Raw genomic sequence first — 22,741 nt, forward strand, 5'->3', positions numbered from 1 at the left:
GACCCACAGGTCTCGATCACCTGAGTCGCACTATAGCACAAGGTCGTCCCCCTCTAGGGAGAGACAGCGTCATTCCAGGTCTCCTGGGCAGTCCCCTGCCACAGACAGTGCAATTTACCACAGGGATCCCCCACCACAGAAGACCCCCCCCCGCCCCAGGTCGCTCTCCAGGGATCACCTTAGCGAGGCACAGGATTCGGAGGGCATCTGTGACTCCGACTCAGATAATGAAACGGTCAGGTCCGTGGTACCTTCTCCCCCTAGCAATACAGCGCTAGTTGAGGACATAATTTCTGCCATTCATCGGGTGCTAAAAATTCCAGAGTCGCCCCCGGAAGTCCCAGAACATAGGATTTGCTTCGAAAGTGTTTAAAAAACCACCTAAGGTCTTCCCTAATCACGATGAGTTTGAGAAAATACTTACCAAACAGTTTGCACAGCCTGAGAAAAAATTCGCTAATATTTGGAGGCGAAGTACCCCTTCCCACAGAAAGACACCAAACAATGGACAGATCCACCTGAAGTGGACCCTCCGGTTTCTAGGCTAGCAGCGCAGACTTTACTCTCTCTGCCGGATAGCTCAACCCTCAGGGACGCAGCAGACCGGCAAGTAGAACGCATGGCTCGTTCTATTTTCGAAGCGGCAGGCGCCTCTCTGGGCCCTGCATTCGCTTCAGTTTGGGCAGCCAAGGCCATCCTGGCTTGGGCCAAAAAACTACAGGAGGGTCTTCAGGCTTCAAATCCTGAACTCTCGGACCAAGCGGTCCAGATGGCAGTGGTAGCAGACTACATGATTCATGCAGCCCTGGATTCCGCCAGAGGTGTAGCGGGAATAGCATCTAACGCCATCACGATCCGACGCATCCTTTGGCTGCGAGAATGGAAAGCGGATGCGGCCTCAAAGAAGTCCCTCACGCGACTTCCGTATATTACTGGAAGACTTTTCGGCGAAAAGTTGGACACCATGATAGCCAATGCCACTGGGGGTAAGAGTACCTCTCTCCCTCAACTAAAACCGAAACGCACGTTTAAACTAAGAAACCAGACGCGATTCCGATCCTTTCGGAATTCCTCAGGCTGGTCCGTTTCGCGCCCAGTGCAAAACCGCAACCGTTCTCCACGCAGAGACAACCCACGGACGCAGCAGCGACCGGACAGGGCTTGGCAGTTGAAAGCAGGCCAAGCGAAACCCAAGGGAGGAAAACCTCAGAACTTCGCTTCATCATGACTCGCGATCCTGACTACCGATGCAAGCCTGACAGGCTGGGGGGCGGTACACCTACATCACAGGGCACAGGGCACGTGGTCACCGAGGGAAGTGACATTGCCCATCAATGTTCTGGAAATCAGGGCCATTCTCTTGGCACTGAGAGCCTTTCATCACTTGCTTGCAGCCTCGCACATACGGATACAGTCGGACAATGCCACGGCTGTGGCATACGTGAATCACCAAGGCGGGACCCGCAGCGCCCAGGCAATGAGAGAAGTGGCTCATATCCTCCGCTGGGCGGAAGACACAAGGTCGGTTCTTTCTGCGGTACACATTCCGGGTGTAGAAAACTGGGAAGCCGACTTCCTCAGCAGGCAAGGAATGGACTCGGGGGAGTGGTCTCTCCATCCCGAGATTTTTTACCAGATCTGTCAACGCTGGGGAACCCCGGATGTGGACCTAATGGCATCCCATCTCAATACCAAGGTCCCCAATTTCATGGCCAGGACACACGACCCGCGGTCGCTCGGAGCGGATGCCCTGGTCCAGGACTGGTCCCAGTTCCGACTCCTGTACATTTTTCCACCCCTCCCCCTAATCACCAGGGTCGTGAGGAAGATCAAGCAAGAGGGAGTTCCGACCATCCTCATCGCGCCAGACTGGCCCAGACGTACTTGGTACGCCGACATCGTGCAACTTACGGCAGACGCCCCCTGGCGTCTACCCGACCGTCACGACCTTCTGTCTCAAGGTCCGTTCTTCCACCAGAATTCAGGGGCTCTCAATTTGACGGCATGGCCCTTGAAACCTGGATTCTAACCCAGGCAGGTTTTTCACCGGCAGTCATTGCAACTATTATCAGGGCAAAAAAGCCTGCCTCTGCCAAGCTCTATTATCGTACCTGGAGAGCTTCTTTTTTTTTTTTTTTTCTTGGTGCGAATCTCATGGACAAGTCCCACTCCCTTATTCCCTCCCGAAGGTACTAGGTTTTCTTCAATCGGGCCTAGATGCCAAGCTATCCTTAAGTTCGCTTAAGAGTCAGGTGTCGGCGCTTTCAGTCCTTTTTCAAAAGCGCATTGCTATTAAACCGCAAGTAAGGACTTTCATCCAGGGAGTTTCCCGATTGGTTCCTCCCTACAAACGTCCGCTGGATACGTGGGACCTCAATCTGGTCCTGACAGCATTGCAAGCCCCACCCTTCGAACCTCTTAGAGGAGTTCCACTCTCCATTCTGTCTCAGAAAGTGGTTTTTCTAGTGGCGATCACCTCGTTACGCAGAGTGTCGGAATTGTCAGCACTTTCCTGCAGACGGCCTTTCCTAGCCTTTCACCAGGACAAGGTGGTTCTCCGCACGGTACCATCCTTCCTTCCGAAGGTTGTGTCCAACTTTCACCTTAATGAAGAGATTTCACTGCCTTCCCTTTGCCCGGTTCCGGTTCATAGAGTGGAGAAGGCTCTGCATACGCTTGACCTCGTCAGAGCATTGCGGATTTACGTGTCCAGGACTGCACCTTTCCGGAAGTCTGATTCCCTCTTCATGCTTCCGGAAGGTAGTCACAAGGGTTTGCCGGCTTCCAAGGCTACCTTTGCCAGGTGGATCAGGTCCACCATACTTGACGCCTACCGACTTAACAGTTCCCCTCTTCCGGCCGGTATCACGGCACACTCTACACGGGCAGTAGGGGCCTCCTGGGCCATTCGGCATCAGGCTTCGGCACAACAAGTGTGCAAGGCGGCCACTTGGACTAGCCTACACACGTTTACGAAACACTACAGTGTTCATACCCAGTCCTCAGGGGATGCGAGCCTGGGTAGACTGGTTCTGCAGGCGGCAGTACCCCAAGTCTAGGGGACTGTCAGCACAATATTCGTCCACTGCTTCCCACCCAGGGACTGCTTTGGGACGTCCCAAGGTTCTGTGTCCCCCAATTAGGCGACAGAGTAAAGGAGATTTTTGTGTACTCACCGTAAAATCTTTCTTAGCCTTTAATTGGGGGACACAGCTCCCACCCTGTTGCCCTTACGGGCCGTTGTTTACTGTTGAGTTCTCATATTGTTCTTTGAGCTCGTACATAGTAGACTTCTCACAGGCATGGTTATGTTATTTGGTTACGTTCCTCCTTATGCTTTGGCACAAAACTGGAGAAGGCTGACGCCGTCCAGGGGTGTATACTGCAGAGGAGGAGCCAAAGTTAATCTTTTTCAGATTATGCATAGTGTCGCCTCCTAGTGGACAGCAGCATAACACCCAAGGTTCTGTGTCCCCCAATTAAAGGCTAAGAGAAAGAGATTTTACGGTGAGTACACAAAAATCTCCTTTTAATTTGAATGATAAGTGGGGATCTGTCTTGAATACCTGTCCAGCCGGAGAGGCAAGTAAGGAAGAGAGTAGATGGTAAAGAATAAAGTATGTATAGTGGGTACATTTCAAGTTTTTAAAATGCTTTTTGCAGGAGGAGCAGAAACGTCTAGTCCTAGAGCATGTTCTTGCTGTAGATCGTAGCAGCCTGCTCTCTGAAATTCAGGATCTTCGATCACAATTGCGTATGGCTCATCTACAAAATCAGGAAAAACTTCAAAAACTGCAAGATACTCTTACCAGCACTGAGGAAAAAGGACATACCCGAGAACACCAACTACGCAGACAAGGTGATTAAATGGTCTTTATAACTCTTACATGGGAAACAGAAGTACAGATTAGACATGTAAGCCCCCTATGTATGGCTATGTGTTGCCTCTCGGTATGCTGTAATGAATAACAAAGTGTAATTTCCAGACAATTGCTCAAATACAATAATGGGTCATATTTACTACTTAGAGGTTCAATTATTAAATCGGAAATGAAGAATGTGACTTGTATGTGAAACGTAAGAAACACATTAAGGTTCAGTGACACACTCAAAGGACACCACGTTGGTCCTCCATTGTCTGGGGATCACTAACCTAGCTTTCCCTTGAGCTTGAGTACCTACGGTGATGGACTGTAATGTAGTTTGATGGTGCTTTGATTTGCATTCCTAATTACTGGGGGGGGGGCAGACTCCACTCAAGAATTGAAAACTATCCACAGTCTGAAACTTATATAAAGACATACAGGGGTTGGACAAAATAATGGAAACATCAACAAAATTTAGTTTAATATGGTGTAGGTCCACCTTTTGCGGTGATAACAGCCTCAGTTCTCCGAGGTATGGATTCATACAAGGTGTGAATTGTTTCCAAAGGAATTGTAGCCCATTCTTCAGGTAAAACATCCTCCAGTTCTTAGAGCGATGATGGCGGCGGAAATCGATGTCTAACTTGAATCTCTAAAATCGACCATAAATGCTCAATAATGTTGAGGTCTGGGGATTGTGGGGGCCAGATGAGATGCTCAACTTCATTACAATGTTCCTCGTGCCATGCTTTAACGATTCTAGCTGTATGAATTGGTGCATTATCATCCTGAAAGATGGCGTTCCCCTCCGGGGAACGTACACTCGGCCGGAGGTCGGAAATAGGGTAAACGATGATTCGTCTGAGAATATCACATGTTTCCACTGCTCGAGAGACCTATTCTGGAGGTTTCTACACCACTCTAAACGCTTGGAAACATTTGTCATTGAGAGCAGCGGTTTTCGAATTGCAGCTCTTCCGTGGAATCCAGATTTCTGCAGCTCCCGACGAACAGTTTTTGTGGAAACTGGGTTCTGTAGGTGTTCATTGAGCTCAGCAGTGATTTTCGGAGCCGTGGTCTTGCGATCCTCTCTCTCAATTTGCTTTAGAGTCCGACGGCCTCTCTCAGTCAACTTTGACTTTCAGCCGGACCTGTGCTTTGCTGCGGACGTTTTTCCTTCTTCAAACGCAGTCATTACTTTGGAGACAGTATCTCTTGACACGCCAAGCATTTTCTGTTACACTAGCACCTGCCATACGAGCACCAACAATTTGGCCTCTTTGAAAATCCGAGAGGTCTGCCATTGGTATCAGGTTCTCATCAATGTTCTTACAATTCTGCAAAACAAACAGTTAATTTACATACACATATCACATAACACAAATAATCAACTACAAAACATTACCATATGTCACGGTTTGCATGTTTATAACATGTTCGAAGATTATGATGCCAAAACGTTAGGTGTTTCCATTATTTTGTCCAACCCCTGTATGTGCAACAGGCAACGGCAGCTCCATAGAGAAAGGTAGATATAGTGGTATACAGGGCATAGCGGAGAAAGAGTGATCAGTTAAGTTACTGCTTTGCAGTGAGAGCTTATGTATTCATAGTGGGCATCATGGAAGAGTGATAGACAATTTATCAAAATCTGTTTTAAGTAAAAGAGAAGAGTTAGATGAACTGTCATACATTAGCCAGTATAAATTGGAGTCGCATCACTGAGCTTGTAGGGATTTAAAGGGGTATTAAATTTCTTTAGTTGGCATAGAAAAAGCAAGTAACTTGCAAACTTGCTTATTTTTTAATTTGCTGTCATTCTACTGTAATGAGTGATTTTCTCTTGCCTAATATAGTGTTGGTCTCTAGTGTGTGCCCAGACTCTTGCCTAGAGTGTGCAGTAGCTACTTTCCAAGAGAGAGGTTATCTCCAAACACACCAGTCAGCTGTCTCCTCCCCAAAGATTTCTACACAGCAGTTACCTGCTCACCTCCCTCAATTTCAGCTCCTGACAAGCAGCTGTTATATATCTTGCTCTTTTTAATCATGTAGCGTCACAACCCCAGGTACCCAGCATCACTACTGTCACTGTCCGGAGCCGTGTGCTTATTCAAATGCCCTGTATATGAAAATATAGTAAGAACCAAGTAGACTCAGAATAAGCCACTGATGGCTGACTGTGCTAAAGCAGAACTTGTGCCGAGCTTCATAGTTTTACTAAAATTACTGCTATGCTGCTCACCAGAACGGACACTCAAGTTGGAGTGCCCGACTTGCCAGAAACTGGGACGTAAAGAGACTGCATAGTTCTGAGCTGCTCAAGAGATCTCATGAAAACACTCCTATCAACATATGAGCCAAGGAGCAACTGATTCCCAATCCAGAAATTCCAGACTATTAGTGTAGTTCCAAAAAGTGCCATAAGGCGCATTGCGATGATTCAGGGGGCCCTTTGTAGATAAGCCATGGTCTCCAAATTAAAATATGCAATAAAACTGAAACCTCATGATAAATGTGAGTCGGGTAGGCCTGCTCCACCCAATGACTTGGATAGCCTTAACCAAATATAGATTTACTGATCTTACAAATGTAGCTGTTGTGCTGTCTAAAATCTTTACTACTAGTAGGTAGTGATAACAGGAGAGATGCAAATTTGGGAAATGGATCTGTCTAATTTCAGTGCTGTAATCACTTACTGGGCTGCTTTATGCAGTTTTGATAAAAACCATGTTTCTCGTTCGCCTTATTGGGGGACACAGAGACCATGGGTGTATGCTTTGCTGCCACTAGGAGGCTGACACTATGCACAAAAAAATGTTAGCTCCTCCGCAGTATACACCCCACCGACCGGCACCAATTTCCCCAGTTTAGCTTAGTGTCAGTAGGAGGTGGACACGGGTCTTTCATTAGACCCATATCTATCTCGTCGTGCGTCGTTCCTTTACAGGTTCTACGGAGTGATAGAGTGAAAGTCACATCTGTACTCCCACATGGAGTCTGCGAGTACGGCGTGTACTGCCACCCCGTATCCTTGCAGTTCTCCGCGGCAGGACCAGCCAGACGGACGCCGACACCAAGATGTGCCAGCGACTCCAGGGGTCCTTGTCGCCAGTCTCCTTCCCACTAGCCTACCAGAGCCTGTCGGTTGGATGAGACGCAGGACTTCTTCAGACCCAGATAACGGATCGGGGATGGGTGAGTATAGATTTTTTTTTTTTTTTTTTTTTTTATTACCTGGCTGCTCATTCCCGACGGACAGGGGGCCTCTTCAATGGCACAGGGATGCGGGCGCTGCGGTCGCACGCAATCGCCCTACATCTATAGGCACATCATGCTCTTTTTTGCTGGCCCCTTGAGAGCGGCTTGCGGCTGCGGCGTCCCCTTCTTCCGACCTCCGCGCCGACCCCTGCTGACAGGCGGCCGCCGCAACTAATTTAGGCCCCGGCTTCAGTTCGGGCCTACCGCTGCGTCACGGCCACGCCCCCCGCCCCTTTCTTTTAACCCCTTCACCCCCAAGGGTGGTTTGCACGTTCATGACCGGGCCAATTTTTACAATTCTGACCACTGTACCTTTATGAGGTCATAACTCTGGAACGCTTCCATTGATCCCGGTGATTCTGACATTGTTTTCTCGTGACATATTGTACTTCATGTTAGTGGTAAAATTTCATTCAAATAACTTGCGTTTATTTGTGAAAAAAATGGAAATTTGGCAAAAACTTTGAAAATTTCGCAATTTTCCAACTTTGAATTTTTATGCCCTTAAATCACAGAGATATGGCACACAAAAAACTTGATAACTAACATTTCCCACATGTTTACTTACATCAGCACAATTTTGGAACCAAAATTTTTTTTTTTGTTAGGAAGTTATAAGGGTTAAAAGTTGACCAGCGATTTCTCATTTTTACAACACCATTTTATTTTTAGGACCACATCACATTTGAAGCCACTTTGAGGGGTCTATATGATAGAAAATACCCAAAAGTGACACCATTCTAAAAACTGAACCCCTTAAGGTGCTCAAAACCACATTCAAGAAGTTTATTAACCCATTAGGTGCGTCACAGGAATTTTTTTGAATATTTAAAAAGAAATGAACATCTAACTTTTTTTCACAAATAAAATACTTCAGGTTCAATTTTTTTTATTTTACCAAGGGTAACAGGAGAAATTGGACTGCAAAAGTTATTGTGCAATTTGTCCTGAGTACGCTGATACCTGATTTGTGGAGGGGGAACGACTGTTTCGGCGCATGGCAGAGCTCAGAATGAAAGGAGCGCCGTTTGACTTTTTCAATGCAAAATTGGCTGGAATTCAGATCGGACGCCATGTCACGTTTGGAGAGTCCCTGATGTACCTAAACAGTGGAAACCCCCTACAAGTGACCCCATTTTGGAAACTAGACCCCCCAAGGAACTTATCTAGATATGTGGTGAGAACTTTGAACCCCCATGGGCTTCACAGAAGTTTATAACATACAGCCATACGATTAAAAAATCATATTTTTTCCACAAAAATGATCTTTTCACCCTCAATTCTTATTTTTCCAAGGGTAACAGGACCTTAAAAGTTATTGTGCAATTTGTCCTGAGTACGCTGATACCCCACATGTGGGGGTAAACCACTATTTGGGCGCATGGCAGAGCTCGGAAGGGAAGCAGCGCCATTTGACGTTTTTGGCTGGAATTGAGATCGGACACCATGTCGCGTTTGGAAAACTCCTGATGTACCAAAACAGTGGAAACCCCCCACAAATGACACCATTTTGGAAACTAGACCCCCTAAGGAACTTATCTAGATGTGTGGTGAGCACTTTGACCCCCTCAGTGCTTCACAGAAGTTTATAATGCCCGGGCGTGAAAATAAATAATTCGTATTTTTTCCACAAACATGATCTCTTAGTCACCATTTTTTTATTTTCCCAAGGGTACCAGGAGAAATTGGACCCCAAAAGTTGTTGTCCAATTTGTCCTGAGTATGCTGATACCCCATATGTGGGTGAAAACTACTGTATGGGCACACGTCGGGGGTCGGAAGGGAAGTAGTGACGTTTTGGTATGCAGACTTTGATGGAATGGTCTGCGGTTGTCATGTTGCCTTTGGAGAGCCCCTAATGTACCTAAACAGTGGAAACCCCCCACAAATGACCCCATTTTGAAAACTAGACCCACTAAGGAACTTATCTAGATGTGAGGTGAGCACTTTGAACCCCCAAGGGCTTCACAGAAGTTTATAATGCCAGGGCATGAAAATAAAAAAATCGTATTTTTTCCAGAAACATGATCAATTAGTCCCCAATTTTTTCATTTTCCCAAGGGTAACAGGAGAAATTGGACCCCAAAAGTTGTTGTCCAATTTGGCCTGAGTACGATGACACCCCATATGTGGGAGAAAACTACTGTATGGACACACGTCGGGGCTCGGAAGGGAAGCAGTGACGTTTTGGAATGCAGACTTTGATGGAATGGTCTGCGGGTGTCATGTGCGTTTGGAGAGCCCCTGATGTACCTAAACTATTGAAACTCCCCACAAGTGACCCCATTTTGGACACTACACCCCCCACGGAACTTATCTAGATGTGTGGTGAGCACTTTGAACCCCCCAAGTGCTTCACAGAAGTTTATAACACTCGGACGTGAAAATAAAAAAAATCATTTTTTTCCACAAAAATGATATTTTTGTCCCCAATTTTTTATTTTCCTAAGGGTAACAGGAGAAATTGGACCCCAAAAATTGTTTTGCAATTTGTCCTGAGTAGGCTGATACCCTACATGTGGGGGTAAAACACTGTTTGGGCGCATGGCAGAGCTTGGAAGGGAAGGAGCACCATTTGACTTTTTCAACTCAGAATTGGCTGGAATTGAGATCAGACGCCATGTTGCATTTGGAGAGCCCCTGATGTGCCCAAACAGTGGAAACCCCCAATTATAACTCCAATCCTAACCCCAACACACCCCTAACCCTAATCTGAGCCCTAACCCTAGCCCTAACCCTAGCCCTAACCCTAGCCCTAACCCTAGCCCTAACCCTAGCCCTAACCCTAGCCCTAACCCTAGCCCTAGCCCTAGCCCTAACCCTAGCCCTAACCCTAGCCCGTGTGCACACGCTGCGGATTTTGCTGCGGTTCCGCAGCTGTTTTGGCTGCTGCGGACCCCAGTACCATGATTCCCTATGGGAATCAAAAACCGCAGTGCAGACGGTGCGGAATTTTCCGCGCGGATTATCTGCGGTTTTCAATCCGCAGAAAGAATTGACATGTCAATTCTTTCTGCGGATTCTCCTGCGGTTTGCCATCTCCTCTATTGAGGAGATGAAAAACCGCAGGACAAAACCGCAGAGCAATCTGCAGGTAAAACCGCAGGTCTTTTGACCTGCGGTTTCACCTGCGGATTTTACAAAATCCGCGCGGATGAATCCGCAGCGTGTGCACACGGCCTTACCCTAACGGGAAAATGGAGATAAATACTTTTTTTTTAGTTTTATTATTTTTCCCTAACTAAGGGGGTGATAACGGGGGGTTTGATTTACTATTTATGGCGGTTTTTATTTTTGGCAGCTGTCACACGCTAAAAGACGCTTTATATTGTAAAATAGTTTTTGCATCACCACATTTTGAGAGCTATAATTTTTCCGTATTTTGACCCACCGAGTCATGTGAGGTCTTATTTTTTGCGGGACGAGTTGACGTTTTTATTGGTACCATTTTCGGGCACGTGACATTTTTTGATCGCTTTTTATTCCGATTTTTGGGACGCAGAATGAACAAAAACCAGCGTTTCATGAATTTCTTTTGGGGGGGTGCGTTTACACCGTTCCGCGTGCGGTAAAATTGATAAAGCGGTTTTATTCTTCGGGTCAGTACGGTTACAGCGATACCTCATTTAGGTCGTTTTTTTATGTTTTTGTCGGTTTTATGCAGTGAAAACTATTTTATATAAAAAATAATTTTTGCATCGCTTTATTCTGTGAGCTATAACTTTTTTATTTTTTCGCTGATGATGCTGTGTGGCGGCTCGTTTTTTGCGGGACAAGATGACGTTTTCAGCGGTACCATGGATATTTATATGCGTCTTTTTGATTGCGCGTTATTACACTTTTTGTTTGGTGGTATGATAATAAATCATTATTTTTTGCTTCGTTTTTTATTTTTATTTTTTAAGGGGTTCGCTAAAAGGGTTAACTAATGGGAAAGTTTTATAGGGCGGGTCATTACGGACGCGGCGATACCTAATATGTGTACTGTTATTGTTTTGGTTTTTTTTATTATTTTCAAAAAATGAATTTATTGGGGAATATTTTTTTTTTTTTGTTTTTTTTTTTTACATTTTTTTTTACATTTTTTTTTTTTTTTTTTTTTTTACTTTATTACATAGTCCCAGGTGGGACATCACTGTCCTGTGACAGATCGCTGATCTGTCACATCACAGATCACTGTGACAGATCAGCAATCTGTCACAGGCATTGAAGCAGACTTCCTCTTGCCTGCGCTTTGCAGGCACTGAGGAAGCCAGCTTCCTCAGGTCCCCGAAGGCCCCCCGTCGCCATCTTGGATTCGGGGGCCTGGAGGATAGAAGCCCCCCGCAGCAGCGCTGCACATTGCGCTGCCGTGGGGGGCTCAGGGAAGCACGGAGGGAGCCCCCTCCCTGCCGATGCTTCCCTTTAACTCCCGGTACACCGCGATCATGTTTGATCGCGGTGTGCAAGGGGTTAACGTGTCGGGGGCGGTCCGTGACCGCCCCTGACACATAGTGCCGGGTGTCAGCTGTGATAATCAGCTGACACCCGGCCGCGATCAGCGGCGCTCACCACGTGGGCGCCGCTGATCGCGCCGACGTACTATCCCGTCCCCGGTCATACGGGCCCGGGTACCGTGGACGGGATAGTACGTCGGATGGCAGGAAGGGGTTAAGCGGGATTCTCTCCCGCTCTTCCCAGGCCCTCCCACCGCCTGTCCTTCACCTTCCCAGCCTGCTATTGGCTAGAGGGCGGTGAATTTTAACCCTGCGATGTGCTCCGCCCTCCCTCTCCTGGACGCGCGCTTTTTCTCAGGCAGGCGCCATTTTACCAGCCTGTTAGCCGGACACCAGCTCGTCACCGGATCATCTTCCGCCAGCTGGTTTTTTCGTTCAGGAGGTCTATCGGTCGGATTTCGCTCTGACCTGCATCCACTGACAGGTCGCAGAGCATCGCTTCTGGGGACACCGGACCGTGAGTAGCTCTGCACTGCAGACTGACCCTTCTCCGCCCTCTGTCCCCCAACCTTCCGGCATTACCTCAGCTTTTCACTATATCTAAGTCTGATCGTACCCGCTCTACCGCCCCCCCCTGCACTTTAGTCAAGTTCTTTGCATGTTCTTCGTGCAATCGCAAACTTCCCTCAGGCCAGTCCACTCCCCTCTGCCTGGATTGTAGCAACCCAATTCAGCCTGACGCCGTCCAGGAGCCATCTACGGCTCCAGGTGAGAGTGAACCCCCATGCCTGGCTGGGCCTCCTCGCTATCTCAATCAGTGGCAGACCTCACCAAGGTGTCTCAGTCCCTGGTGGCCGTTCTTGATAAGTTGCCCCTGGCCTGGACTCTTCAGCAGGGCCAAGCAGGTCCCAAATTGTTCCATCTGAGTCAGCCAGCGTTAGTCGCAAAAGACCCAGGCAAGATGCCCAGCTGGATTCCTCTCCTAGTCCCATCTCACCGCATAGCCCTTCTCAGCAGCCTCCCTCTCGGGCCTCCTCTCCCGAGTCAGGTGAAGCGCTTTCGGACAGGTCATCCGAGGGGATTTTAGAGCTGGATTCAGACCAGGACGCAAACATGAAGGTCACAGTGCAGAACCTCATTGCAGCGATCCATCAGACTTTTGATATTGCTGACTCCCCTGCGAAATCCTCAGATCAGGAGGTTTCGTTCAGACGGGCAGAAACTCCCTCCAGGGTTTTTTCCTTTCCATTCCGAGTTTGGGAAGATTTTTACCAAGGAAAGAGAGGATCCGACCAGACGCTTTCAAAGAGGAAAACGTCTAGGCGTACTCTACCCATTTGCTAAGGAGCTCACGGACAACTGGTCGGCCTCTCCCTCGGTGGATCTGCCCGTGTCCAGGCTTTCCAATAGCACGGTTCTCCCGCTTTCAGGCGTGGCGTCCCTGAAGGATTCTAATGACAGGATTATAGAATCCCTGGCGAAGTCTGCCTTTTGAAGCGGCTTCATCAGCTGTGTGCCCAATCTTTGCTTCATCCTGGGCAGCAAAGGCCATAGCCACGTGGGCAGACTACCTTCGTCAGGGTATCTTAGATAAGGCGCAACCGGAGCGTTTGGCCGATCTCGCCAATCAGATCTCCCATGCTGGGGACTATCTTCTTTCCGCTTCCTTGGATGCCGCATCCTGTGCAGTTCAGGCGTCAAGCAACGTAGTTGCAATTCGACGTACAGTTTGGCTAAAGACCTGGCAAGCAGACTTGTCTTCTAAAAAGTCCCTCACTAACCTGCCTTTTCACGGGGTGCGCCTCTTTGGGTCCCAATTGGACCAGATTATTAAGGACGCCACCGGAGGCACGAGTTCACTCCTCCCTCAGTCCAATCCTTGCAGACCTCCACTAAGGCGTCAGTTTCGACCCTTTCGGACTTTCTGCCGTTTCAATACGGCGGACAACTCCTCCAGCCAACAGAGACCGCAGGCTCGCCAGGAGAGAAAGAAAGTTTCCTTCAGACCCACTCTTCCCAGGGCAGACCGTCCAGATCTGGATCTGGACGGTCTACTTCAGCATGACTATCGTCGGACATGCGAGGGGCCTTTCCAATTGGGAGGCCGACTTTCTTCCTTCAGGGACGTTTGGCTGGCCTCCGTAGAGGACGCTTGGGTCAGGGAGGTCGTATCCTCAGGATACAAGATACAGTTCGTCTCTCTCCCACGGGATCGTTTCTTCGAATCCCGGCCTCCAAAGGATCCAGCCTTGATCCCGGGGTTCTCTACGGCTATCGCCTCTCTCCTCAGACAGCACCACTACCAGCTCGTCGCACTGCCCTTCGGACTTGCCACCGCTCCCAGACTCTTCACGAAGATCGTGGCTGCGTTGATGGCTTTGTTGAGAGTCAGAGGTCTCGTTCTTTTCCCGTACCTAGATGTTATTCTGATCAGGGCTCCCTCATTTCAACAGGCTCACCAAAGTTTGTCAATCGTCCTGGACACTCTTTCCAATTTCGGGTGGATCGTCAACAGGAAAAAGTCCTGTCTGGTTCCTACCCAACGCCTGGTCTTTCTAGGCCTTCTGTTCGACACTTGTCGGTCAAGGGTCTTTCTCCCACAAGAGAAGATTCTCTCTCTCTCTCTCTCTCTCTCTCTCTCTCTCTCTCTCTCTCTCTCTCTCTCTCTCTCTCTCTCTCTCTCTCTCTCTCTCTCTCTCTCTCTCTCTCTCTCTCTCTCTGCAGCAGGAAGTACGATCGCTGCAGATCTCACGATTCCCGTCCCTCCGTACAGCCAGGAGGGTCCTGGGAAAGATGGTGGCGGCGATAGAGGCAGTTCCCTTTGCCCTATTTCACGCCAGACCTCTCCAGCAGGCCATTCTGTCGAAGTGGGACAGGTCGCCTCGGTCCCTGGATCACCCTGTTCCTCCTTCTTACCGGATCAAGCGGTCCCTCAACTGGTGGTTGTCGTCACCTCTCATTCTATCGGGTCGATTCTTCCTTCCCATTTGCTGGCAGATAGTAACCACAGATGCCAGTCTCCTCGGTTGGGGTGCAGTGTTCCGCAACCACACTGTTCAGGGTCGATGGTCGGATCGGTAATCAGTACCGATCAACATTCTGGAGATTCGAGCTATCCATCTTGCTCTCGTTCACTGGGAAAGGCTCCTCAAGGGACTGCCGGTACGGTTTCAGACAGACATCGCCACAGCGGTGGCATATGTCTACCGCCAAGGGGGAACACAGAGTGTCTCAGCCCTGACGGAGGGGTCCAAGATTCTTCGTTGGGCGGAGATTTCCATTCCGACAATTTCCGCGGTGCACATTCCCGGCGTAGACAACTGGGCCGACGATTTTCTCAGCCGCAAGGGTCTCGCGGCGGGAGAGTGGTCCCTCCATCCGCAGGTGTTTCTTCTGCTCTGCCTTCGGTGGGGACCCCCGGATGTAGACCTCATGGCGTCTCGCCTCAACAGGAAATTCCCACAATTCGTGTCCAGGTCTCGGGACCCTCTGGCAGTGGGCGCCGACACCCTGGCCGTTCCTTGGTCCCAGTTCGACCTTCCCTACCTGTTCCCTCTTCTGCCTCTTCTTCCCAACCTGTTGAAAAGGGTCAAGGCAGAAGGAATTCCAGTCATTCTCATCGCCCTGAATTGGCCCAGAAGGTCTTGGTTCGCGGACATTGTCAACCTTCTCGCGGACGCCCCCTGGGAGCTTCAAGACATTACAGTTCTGCTGTCTCAGGGACCGATTTGCCACCCCAATTCTCGGCGTGGATGTTGAGACCGAGGTTCTGAAACTGGCAGGATTTTCCGACCAGGTAGTTCAGACCAAGATCCGAGCCAGAAAGCCATCATCTTCCAAGATCTACTACCGTACTTGGAAGGCCTATTTCACTTGGTGTGAGACCAATGACATCGCGCCCATGTCCTTTTCGCTCCCTTCAGTCCTAGTGTTTCTTCAGGCAGGATTGGATGCGGGCCTTGCCCTCAGTTCCCTGAAGGGTCAAGTTTCGGCGCTGTCCATTCTTTTTCAGAAAACATTGGCTTCCCGTCCTCAGGTTAAGACCTTTCTTCAGGGCGTGGCTCACACGGTTCCGCCGTACCCGGGCGCCCGTGGATCCATGGGATCTTAATCTGGTTCTTGAGGTTCTGCAAGGTCCTCCCTTTGAACCCCTCAGGGATATTTCCCTTTCTCTCCTTTCTTGGAAGGTAGCCTTTCTGGTGGCCATCACCTCCGTCCGGCGCGTGTCGGAATTGGCATCTCTTTCGTGCCGCTCCCCTTTTCTGGTGCTCCATCAGGATAAGGTAGTTCTGCGGCCTCCGCCCTCTTTCCTGCCGAAGGTGGTGTCCTCGTTTCACCTCAACGAGGATATCGTGCTGCCATCCTTTTGTCCGTATCCAACTCATCCCCGAGAGCGGTCCTTGAACAAGCTGGACCTGGTTAGGGCGATAGACTCTTATCTGTCTAGGACGACTTCCTTGCGAAAAACAGTCTCTTTTCATTATCCCTGATGGGGCGCGGAAAGGTCACTCGGCGTCAAAGGTCACTATTGCTCGCTGGATCAGATCGGCAATTTTGGAAGCCTACCGAGTTAAGCGTCGCGGAGCCCCTCCGGGGATCAGGGCCCACTCTACTCGGGCAGTGGGTGCCTCCTGGGCGGTGCGCCACAGAGCTTCCGCGCTGCAGCTTTGCAAAGCTGCAACATGGTCATCGGTTCACACGTTTGTGAAATTCTACAGAGTCCACACCTACGCTTCGGCAGACGCCAGCCTAGGTAGACGGATTCTGCAGGCCGCGGTGGTGAGTCCGCTGGCCTGATGGAAGTTTGTTTCCCACCCCAGGGACTGCTTTGGGACGTCCCATGGTCTCTGTGTCCCCCAATAAGGCGAACGAGAAAACAGGATTTTTTGGGTTGCTTACCGTAAAATCTGTTTCTCGGAGCCTTCATTGGGGGACACAGCACCCTCCTATGTTTTACAACTCCTGTTCTTATGTTTGTCGGTTGGTTACAGTTGAGTTGTCTTCTGTTTTCATTCTGTTTTGTTACTTCTCCTACTGCTTTCTCACTGAGGAAATTGGTGCCGGTCGGTGGGGTGTATACTGCAGAGGAGGAGCTAACATTTTTTTGTGCATAGTGTCAGCCTCCTAGTGGCAGCAAAGCATACACCCATGGTCTTTGTGTCCCCCAATGAAGGCTCCGAGAAACAGATTTTACGGTAAGCAACCCAAAAAATCCTGTTTTCCTCTGCTGTAGATGTAGCAGTGCTATGAATGCTGAGATGTGTATAACCCCACCTACATCCCTGATTGGTAGTTTGCTAACATTCAGTGGTGGGGGTGGGGTTTCAAAGATCAGCTGGACTCCCTTGCAGGGGACACCTAGTCCTCAAGTGGTAATTTCCTGATGATAAACACTGATTGTATTGAAACCAGAGTCAGCTCCTGAGCAAGTGACACGTAACTGGAATCTAGGTCTCTGCCCCTACATTATTCTGCTCTCAGATTAAATGGCAAAATACTGGTGACAGATTCCATTTAAAGTATTTATACTTTTAGAAGACAAAGCCAATAATTGATCCATAGTTCTTTTCATGTCCCAGTGAGTATGATTTGAAGTGGCTAGCCAAAATTGGAGGACCGGAGTCCAACCCAATTTATTGTTAAGTGGAGTTGGGTTCTAATGATCTGCCACATTTGTCCGGCTACTGTGTGTTTGATATCTGCTATATCTTTCAGTTGAGTTATTAGAGTACAAGCTACAGCAGGAAGCTTCCATTGCTGAAGATGTTAAAGGATCCCTGGTAAGGGAGCAGGAACGAGCAACAGAACAGTACAAACTTTTACTCCAGGAACAGGCAACGGTCTCCAATTTGCGTTCTGAGCTGGAGGAAAAGGCACTGGAGATGGAAAGTCTCCGAAAATCACACAAGGAGCTGCAGAAAGAGATTCACGTGGAAACCTCAAAACTAAGGTATGATCCTATACGGTTCCATTTAGAGATCTATATATATTTTTTTTTTTATGTATTGAAGTTAAATTTCCCCTCCGATTAACTTAACAATTCTATTATTTGTCTTATTTGTGGTAATAGATATAATATACATATCTGTTTCCCCTAATTTAGAGAAGAATTAGAAAATAAAGAAAAGACATTGTCTGCTTGTATAAAGACAATTGAAACTGAAAGCCAGGCGGAAAGACAGAGATCTGACAGGAAAAAGTCTCACATTCAAAGAACTTTGGAAATGAATGAGCGAGCCTTGCAGGTAAGGCTTAAAAAAAAAAAAAAAAAAAAAAAAAAAAAAAAAAATTTTTTAACACTTTTTAAACATTTATGATTAATTCCTAGTATAGATGATAAACATTCTGCTCTGGTTCAAATAGCCATATTTCACAGCTCGCACATTTATCACAATGCCCAGGTTGACCGTGTCTATTACCCAAACTTTCAAATTCGTAGATGCCTATGAGGCTGTAATTTCGAGTCGGTAGGTCTCCGCAGTCAGTTCTAGTGTTGTGGGCCATAAATGAATCGTGAAATATGTCCATCTGAACCTGAAATTGGATCACATTTCTGGTGGTCCAACTTCTGGGTTCTAGAAAGCATTGCTAGGACTGTTTTTTCTGTAGATGGCTGCTGTAGGGAGCAATTATATGGAGAGGTGACAGAATGAGTGTTCTCTCTCCTCCATCATCTTCTATATGGAAGCTGAGCTAGTGGAAAAGCTACTATTGGAAATGTTGAGAAAATGTGTAAATCTGGGCTTATTGCATGTTTCCTGGTCTTAGCATTTTTTTTTTCTCCCTGGTCTTCTCTTCTTTTCATTAGGAGGTCTCGCTGTCTCTTGAGGAGCATAAATTGCTAAATGCCAAAATGTCAGCAGCGCTCTCTCAAGAGCAAACAACATGTAGCAATCTTAAAAAAGAACTTGAAATAGAACAGTCTCGCTGCAAAGCTCTTCTTGCTCAGGAACATGTCAAATTGTCAGAGACAGTTAAGGAGTTGGGGAAGGAAAAGCAGCATTCATTAAGCCTTGTAAATACCTTGACTGTAGAGCGTGGTGTTCTCGAGCAGGTTAGACAACAGCACACTCAAGAACTGTCCAAAATAGAAGAGGAAAGGCAACAGAAACACAAACTGGTTCTTGCATCACAGTGTGAATTGAAAGATGAAAGGAAGCGTGCTAGGGACTTTGCTGCCATGATGGAAAAGACCCAGCAGCAGGCCGTCCATGCCAAACGACAACTTGAATCTGAACTGCAAACCTGCCGCGAGGAAATGCAGAAAGAACGAGAGGCTGGCGTCAAGTTGCGAGCACTCCTGGAGTCTTTACAGAGTCAGAAACAACAACTGGACAGTGTTTTGGACCAGCAGAGAGAGCGTGAACTTCGCCTGCAGAAGGAGCGTGATCAGTACCAAGCTCAAGTTTTGAACCTCCAAGAAAAGGAAAGAACCTGGGTGAAAGAACTTGAGCAACAGTCAAAAGGGATCAGACAATCCGAAACAAGTAAAGCACGCGTAGAGGAACAGGAACGCCAAATAATGGTGAGCAGCTGAGGTTGTGGCACATTATGTATCTGTATGATGGCAGTCTTTAAAAGTTTTCAGTTCCATCATGCACAGATCACTTTGCTTAATATTATTTCTTTCTCGCTTCATTGGGGGACACAGGTTACCATTGTGTATGCTGTTGTCGCTAGGAGGCTGACACTATGCAAATAAGAAAGTTAGCTCCTTCCCAGCAGTATACACCTACCGACAGGCCCAAATTAACCCAAGTTTTTGCTTAGTGTCTGAAGGAGGCGGACCTGGATCTAACATCAGATCTGCATTGTTTTTTTCCTTACAGGTTTTGCATGTGTTTATTAATCTTTTCACCTTTATTTTTCAGATACAGCTCGTCTGGTAACAGGGTGCAGATTTCTCACCCTGTTTTCCCACATTTAAGCGACCGAGAGAGCAGTGTGGTGTCACCCACATCGCCCACTCCTGGACCCGCTGGCAGGACTTTGTCCCCTGTCCCCCGTCAGGGTGTTTCAGGGTGACTCTCTGTGGCCAGTCCTTGCCTTATCCCTTCCTCGGAGAGGGCTGAGAGGAAGACTGTGGTCACCGGTGGTGGCCTTCCCCCTTATTCCTAAGGGGTGACGCCGTCTTCTGCACCATCAGGAGACGGTGCAGGAAGGAGGAGCTTACTCCCAGGACCCTCTCCATCCCGAGGGCTCCTGATGTCATCCTCAGCCATGAAGAGGAGCTGGATCCAAGAAACAGGTAGTATGTTCCCCTCCCAAAGCACCCACCGGTATGCCCCTGCAGCTCCTGCTTCTCCCTTTACTCAGGACTCAGATTCAAATTCCGCGCCATTTTTTCCTTATAGCGCATGCTGTCCGGCATTTTACAGCCGCCTTCATCCGGGCTGTTCTCCGTTTAGGCCACGCCCCCTCCGGCATTCCCCCATCATCGACCTCCTCTCCCCGCTGCCTCACTGGCGTCAGCCAATCAGCGCCTTTCATTTTCCATCGCCGGGCACGCCCCCTGCTTGTTCGTAGGTCCCAACACTGGCATTATGCTCATAGCAGGATGGTCACGCCCCCACAGGTGTGCCAACCTATCGAGACGCCGCTTTCAGTTTCTTCGGCCGGGCACGCCCACTTTTTCGGAGCGCTCGGCCTGACTGGCCAATTACAGGGGGTCCCTAAGTCGATAACCCCGCCCACCGTTCAGCGTGTCTCGTGGCTCAGAGTGCACAGCCTCCATCTTGAGCTCCTGCAGCGTCTTCTCACACCCTGGTGACTCAGATACCTGCCTCCTGATCAGAGTTCCGGTGGGGAACACAGCTACCTGCGTTACTCCCCTCAGCAGCATCGCCTTCATAGTGTCCTGCTGCAGTCTCCACATAGGCTCTACCTATGCCCAACACTGCAGGGGCCTCTGGCTATATCCCTACAGTAGTTCTCTACACTTGTGCCCGCTGTAAGAGAAAGTGGGCTTCAGGCCAGCCGTCCCTTTTCTGCCCGTCCTGCAGTCCTCCCACCATGTCTGCCCCTCAGGACACTTAATGCCCGGGATGAGAGCACTCCCCCGATCTCCAGAGTGGGCTGTTGCCATGTCAGTCGGTATCAGGTCTGACTGTTGCCATGTCTGTCTGTATCAGACCTCCCCAAAATATCACAGTCCCTGGTAGAGGTCCTGCAACGTATGCCACATCTCTCTACCGCCACCAGCGCCCTGAACACCTCTCACGGTGATTTGCACGCACCTGACCACGACTTTCACAGGGACAGATTAGGAGAAAGGACTAGGAAGCGGACTCTGTCTAGCTCCTCAGATTCAACAGCACCAAGGGTGCCCTTCTCTGCCCGTTCCCCCTCCTCGGAGGCAGACGTGGCCTCTCTGTCAGTCTGACTCTGATGAAGATCACACCTCTAGAACGCAGGACATGGTAGGTAGCCTCATTTCGCCTATCGTTCAAACACTCGAAATAAGAGGAAAATGCTACTGCTCAAGACCAATCCGTTTCATTGATGCGGGTAAAACGTCCTTCCAAGCTTTTTCCCAATCACAACGAGTTTGAGGTCACTACCTCTAGACACTGGGAACATCCCGGGAAGCGCTTCCCGGGAAGAAACCGTCTGGACATCCTTTACACCTTTAGTCCTGACCTTGTCAGCAAATGGTCAGAATCGCCTAAGGAGGACCCGCCGGTTTCACGCTTAGCATATCACACAGTCCTGTCCATTCCCAATGCGGCGTCCCTCAAAGACGCTACGGACAGACAGATCGAGGCTCTAGCCAAATCAGCCTTTGAAGCGTCAGGTGCTTCTTTTTGCCCAAACTTTGCCTCCTCATGGGTGGCAAAAGCAATATCTGCCTGAGCCAAGATACTTCGTCGAGGCATTGTGGCGGCAGCTCCCACAGAAGAGCTAGCAGATTTGGCAGACCAAATTGCCCATGCGGGTAAATACTTGTTGAATGCCTCCCTGGATGCTGCTGCTTGCTCAGCAAGAGCAAACAGCAACATTATTGCTATGCGTCGCATCCTTTGGTTGAGAAAATATGGAATGGGCGGGCACCACCACGTGGAAGCAATATCCTAAGCACAGGGTGCTACCATTGTGCCAAAAATATATGTATGGAAACGAGAAAGAAGAAAGACGGCACAATAAGGCGCAACCTCCTGATTAACATAGTGAAAAAAAGGCTTTATTGTAACAATAGTGCACACAGTAATTAAAACCATTTAAAAAAATAAATTAATTTTAAAACCATTGTGCAGGCTGTGTGACATGGATAGCAACAATATGTTGACAAACAATATAATCTGCTTTATTACAATAGCAAGTGATGTTATGGTCTTGATACAATTAATGTCCTACCAAGTATGCAGAAAATCATTATGATAGTAAATAAGTAATTCTTAAATGGAAAAACATACATTTGTCAACATATGGCACAATAAATAATAGCCCATAATAAAAAATATCACCCCTGGCAATGCAAAGACATGTGAGCACCTAATACTGTGTCAAATACTGTGGTTCCATGCATATTATATAAATGCAGAAATGGCCATACTCACCAATGATTAATGTTATATTGCATTGCCTGGGCCAAGATATTTCGTCGAGGTATTGTGGCGGCAGCTCCCACAGAAGAGTTAGCAGATTTGGCAGACCAAATTGCCCATGCGGGTAAATACCTGTTGAATGCCTCCCTGGATGCGGCTGCTTGCTCAGCAAGAGAAAACAGCATCATTATTGCTATGCGTCGCATCCTTTGGTTGAAGACGTGGAACGCAGATCCGGCTTCCAAAAAATCCCTCACTGGCCTACCTTTCCAGAGCGCCAGGCTCTTTGGGGCCAAACTAGACCAGATCACTTCGGATGCCAACGGAGGAAAAAGTACTTCCCTGCCCCAATCCAGGCCAAGATGCCCCTTCATCAGAAAGGGCCCACAGCCTTTTCGGCCCTTTCGGCCTTTCTCCTCCTCAGGAGGATCCTCTCAGCAGGACCGTTCTTCTGCACAGGGAGAAAGAAGGAAACCTTCCTTCAAACCTGCCCCTCGCTGGAGGTCTAGGAGCCGCCCCTCTAAGCCCTCCAGTTCTCGCGTCCAGATTTTCCTCTAAATGACGGGTCACCCCCACCTGGGAATCTTTCCAGGGTGGGAGGCAGGCTTCTTTTCAAGGAAACTTGGTTGGCGGCGGT

The 22,741-nt window shown here is 48.5% G+C and overlaps 1 protein-coding gene across 3 annotated transcripts in view; it reads left to right on the forward strand.

Moving 5' to 3' along the window:
- The window catches only part of PCNT (pericentrin), a 238,201-nt gene that overhangs the window by 156,454 nt on the left and 59,006 nt on the right, over positions 1-22,741 (forward strand). For all 3 annotated transcript variants that reach the window (XM_073577532.1, XM_073577533.1, XM_073577534.1), the window contains 4 exons: positions 3,664-3,859; positions 17,276-17,510; positions 17,664-17,805; positions 18,369-19,085. In XM_073577532.1, the coding sequence (XP_073433633.1) occupies positions 3,664-3,859; positions 17,276-17,510; positions 17,664-17,805; positions 18,369-19,085 (1,290 nt within the window). The remainder of the gene's footprint in view (positions 1-3,663; positions 3,860-17,275; positions 17,511-17,663; positions 17,806-18,368; positions 19,086-22,741) is intronic.

This window comes from Dendrobates tinctorius, unplaced genomic scaffold (genome assembly GCF_039654945.1).
Source record: "Dendrobates tinctorius isolate UK_male_01 unplaced genomic scaffold, ASM3965494v1 ptg000056l, whole genome shotgun sequence".
Taxonomy (NCBI): domain Eukaryota; kingdom Metazoa; phylum Chordata; class Amphibia; order Anura; family Dendrobatidae; genus Dendrobates; species Dendrobates tinctorius.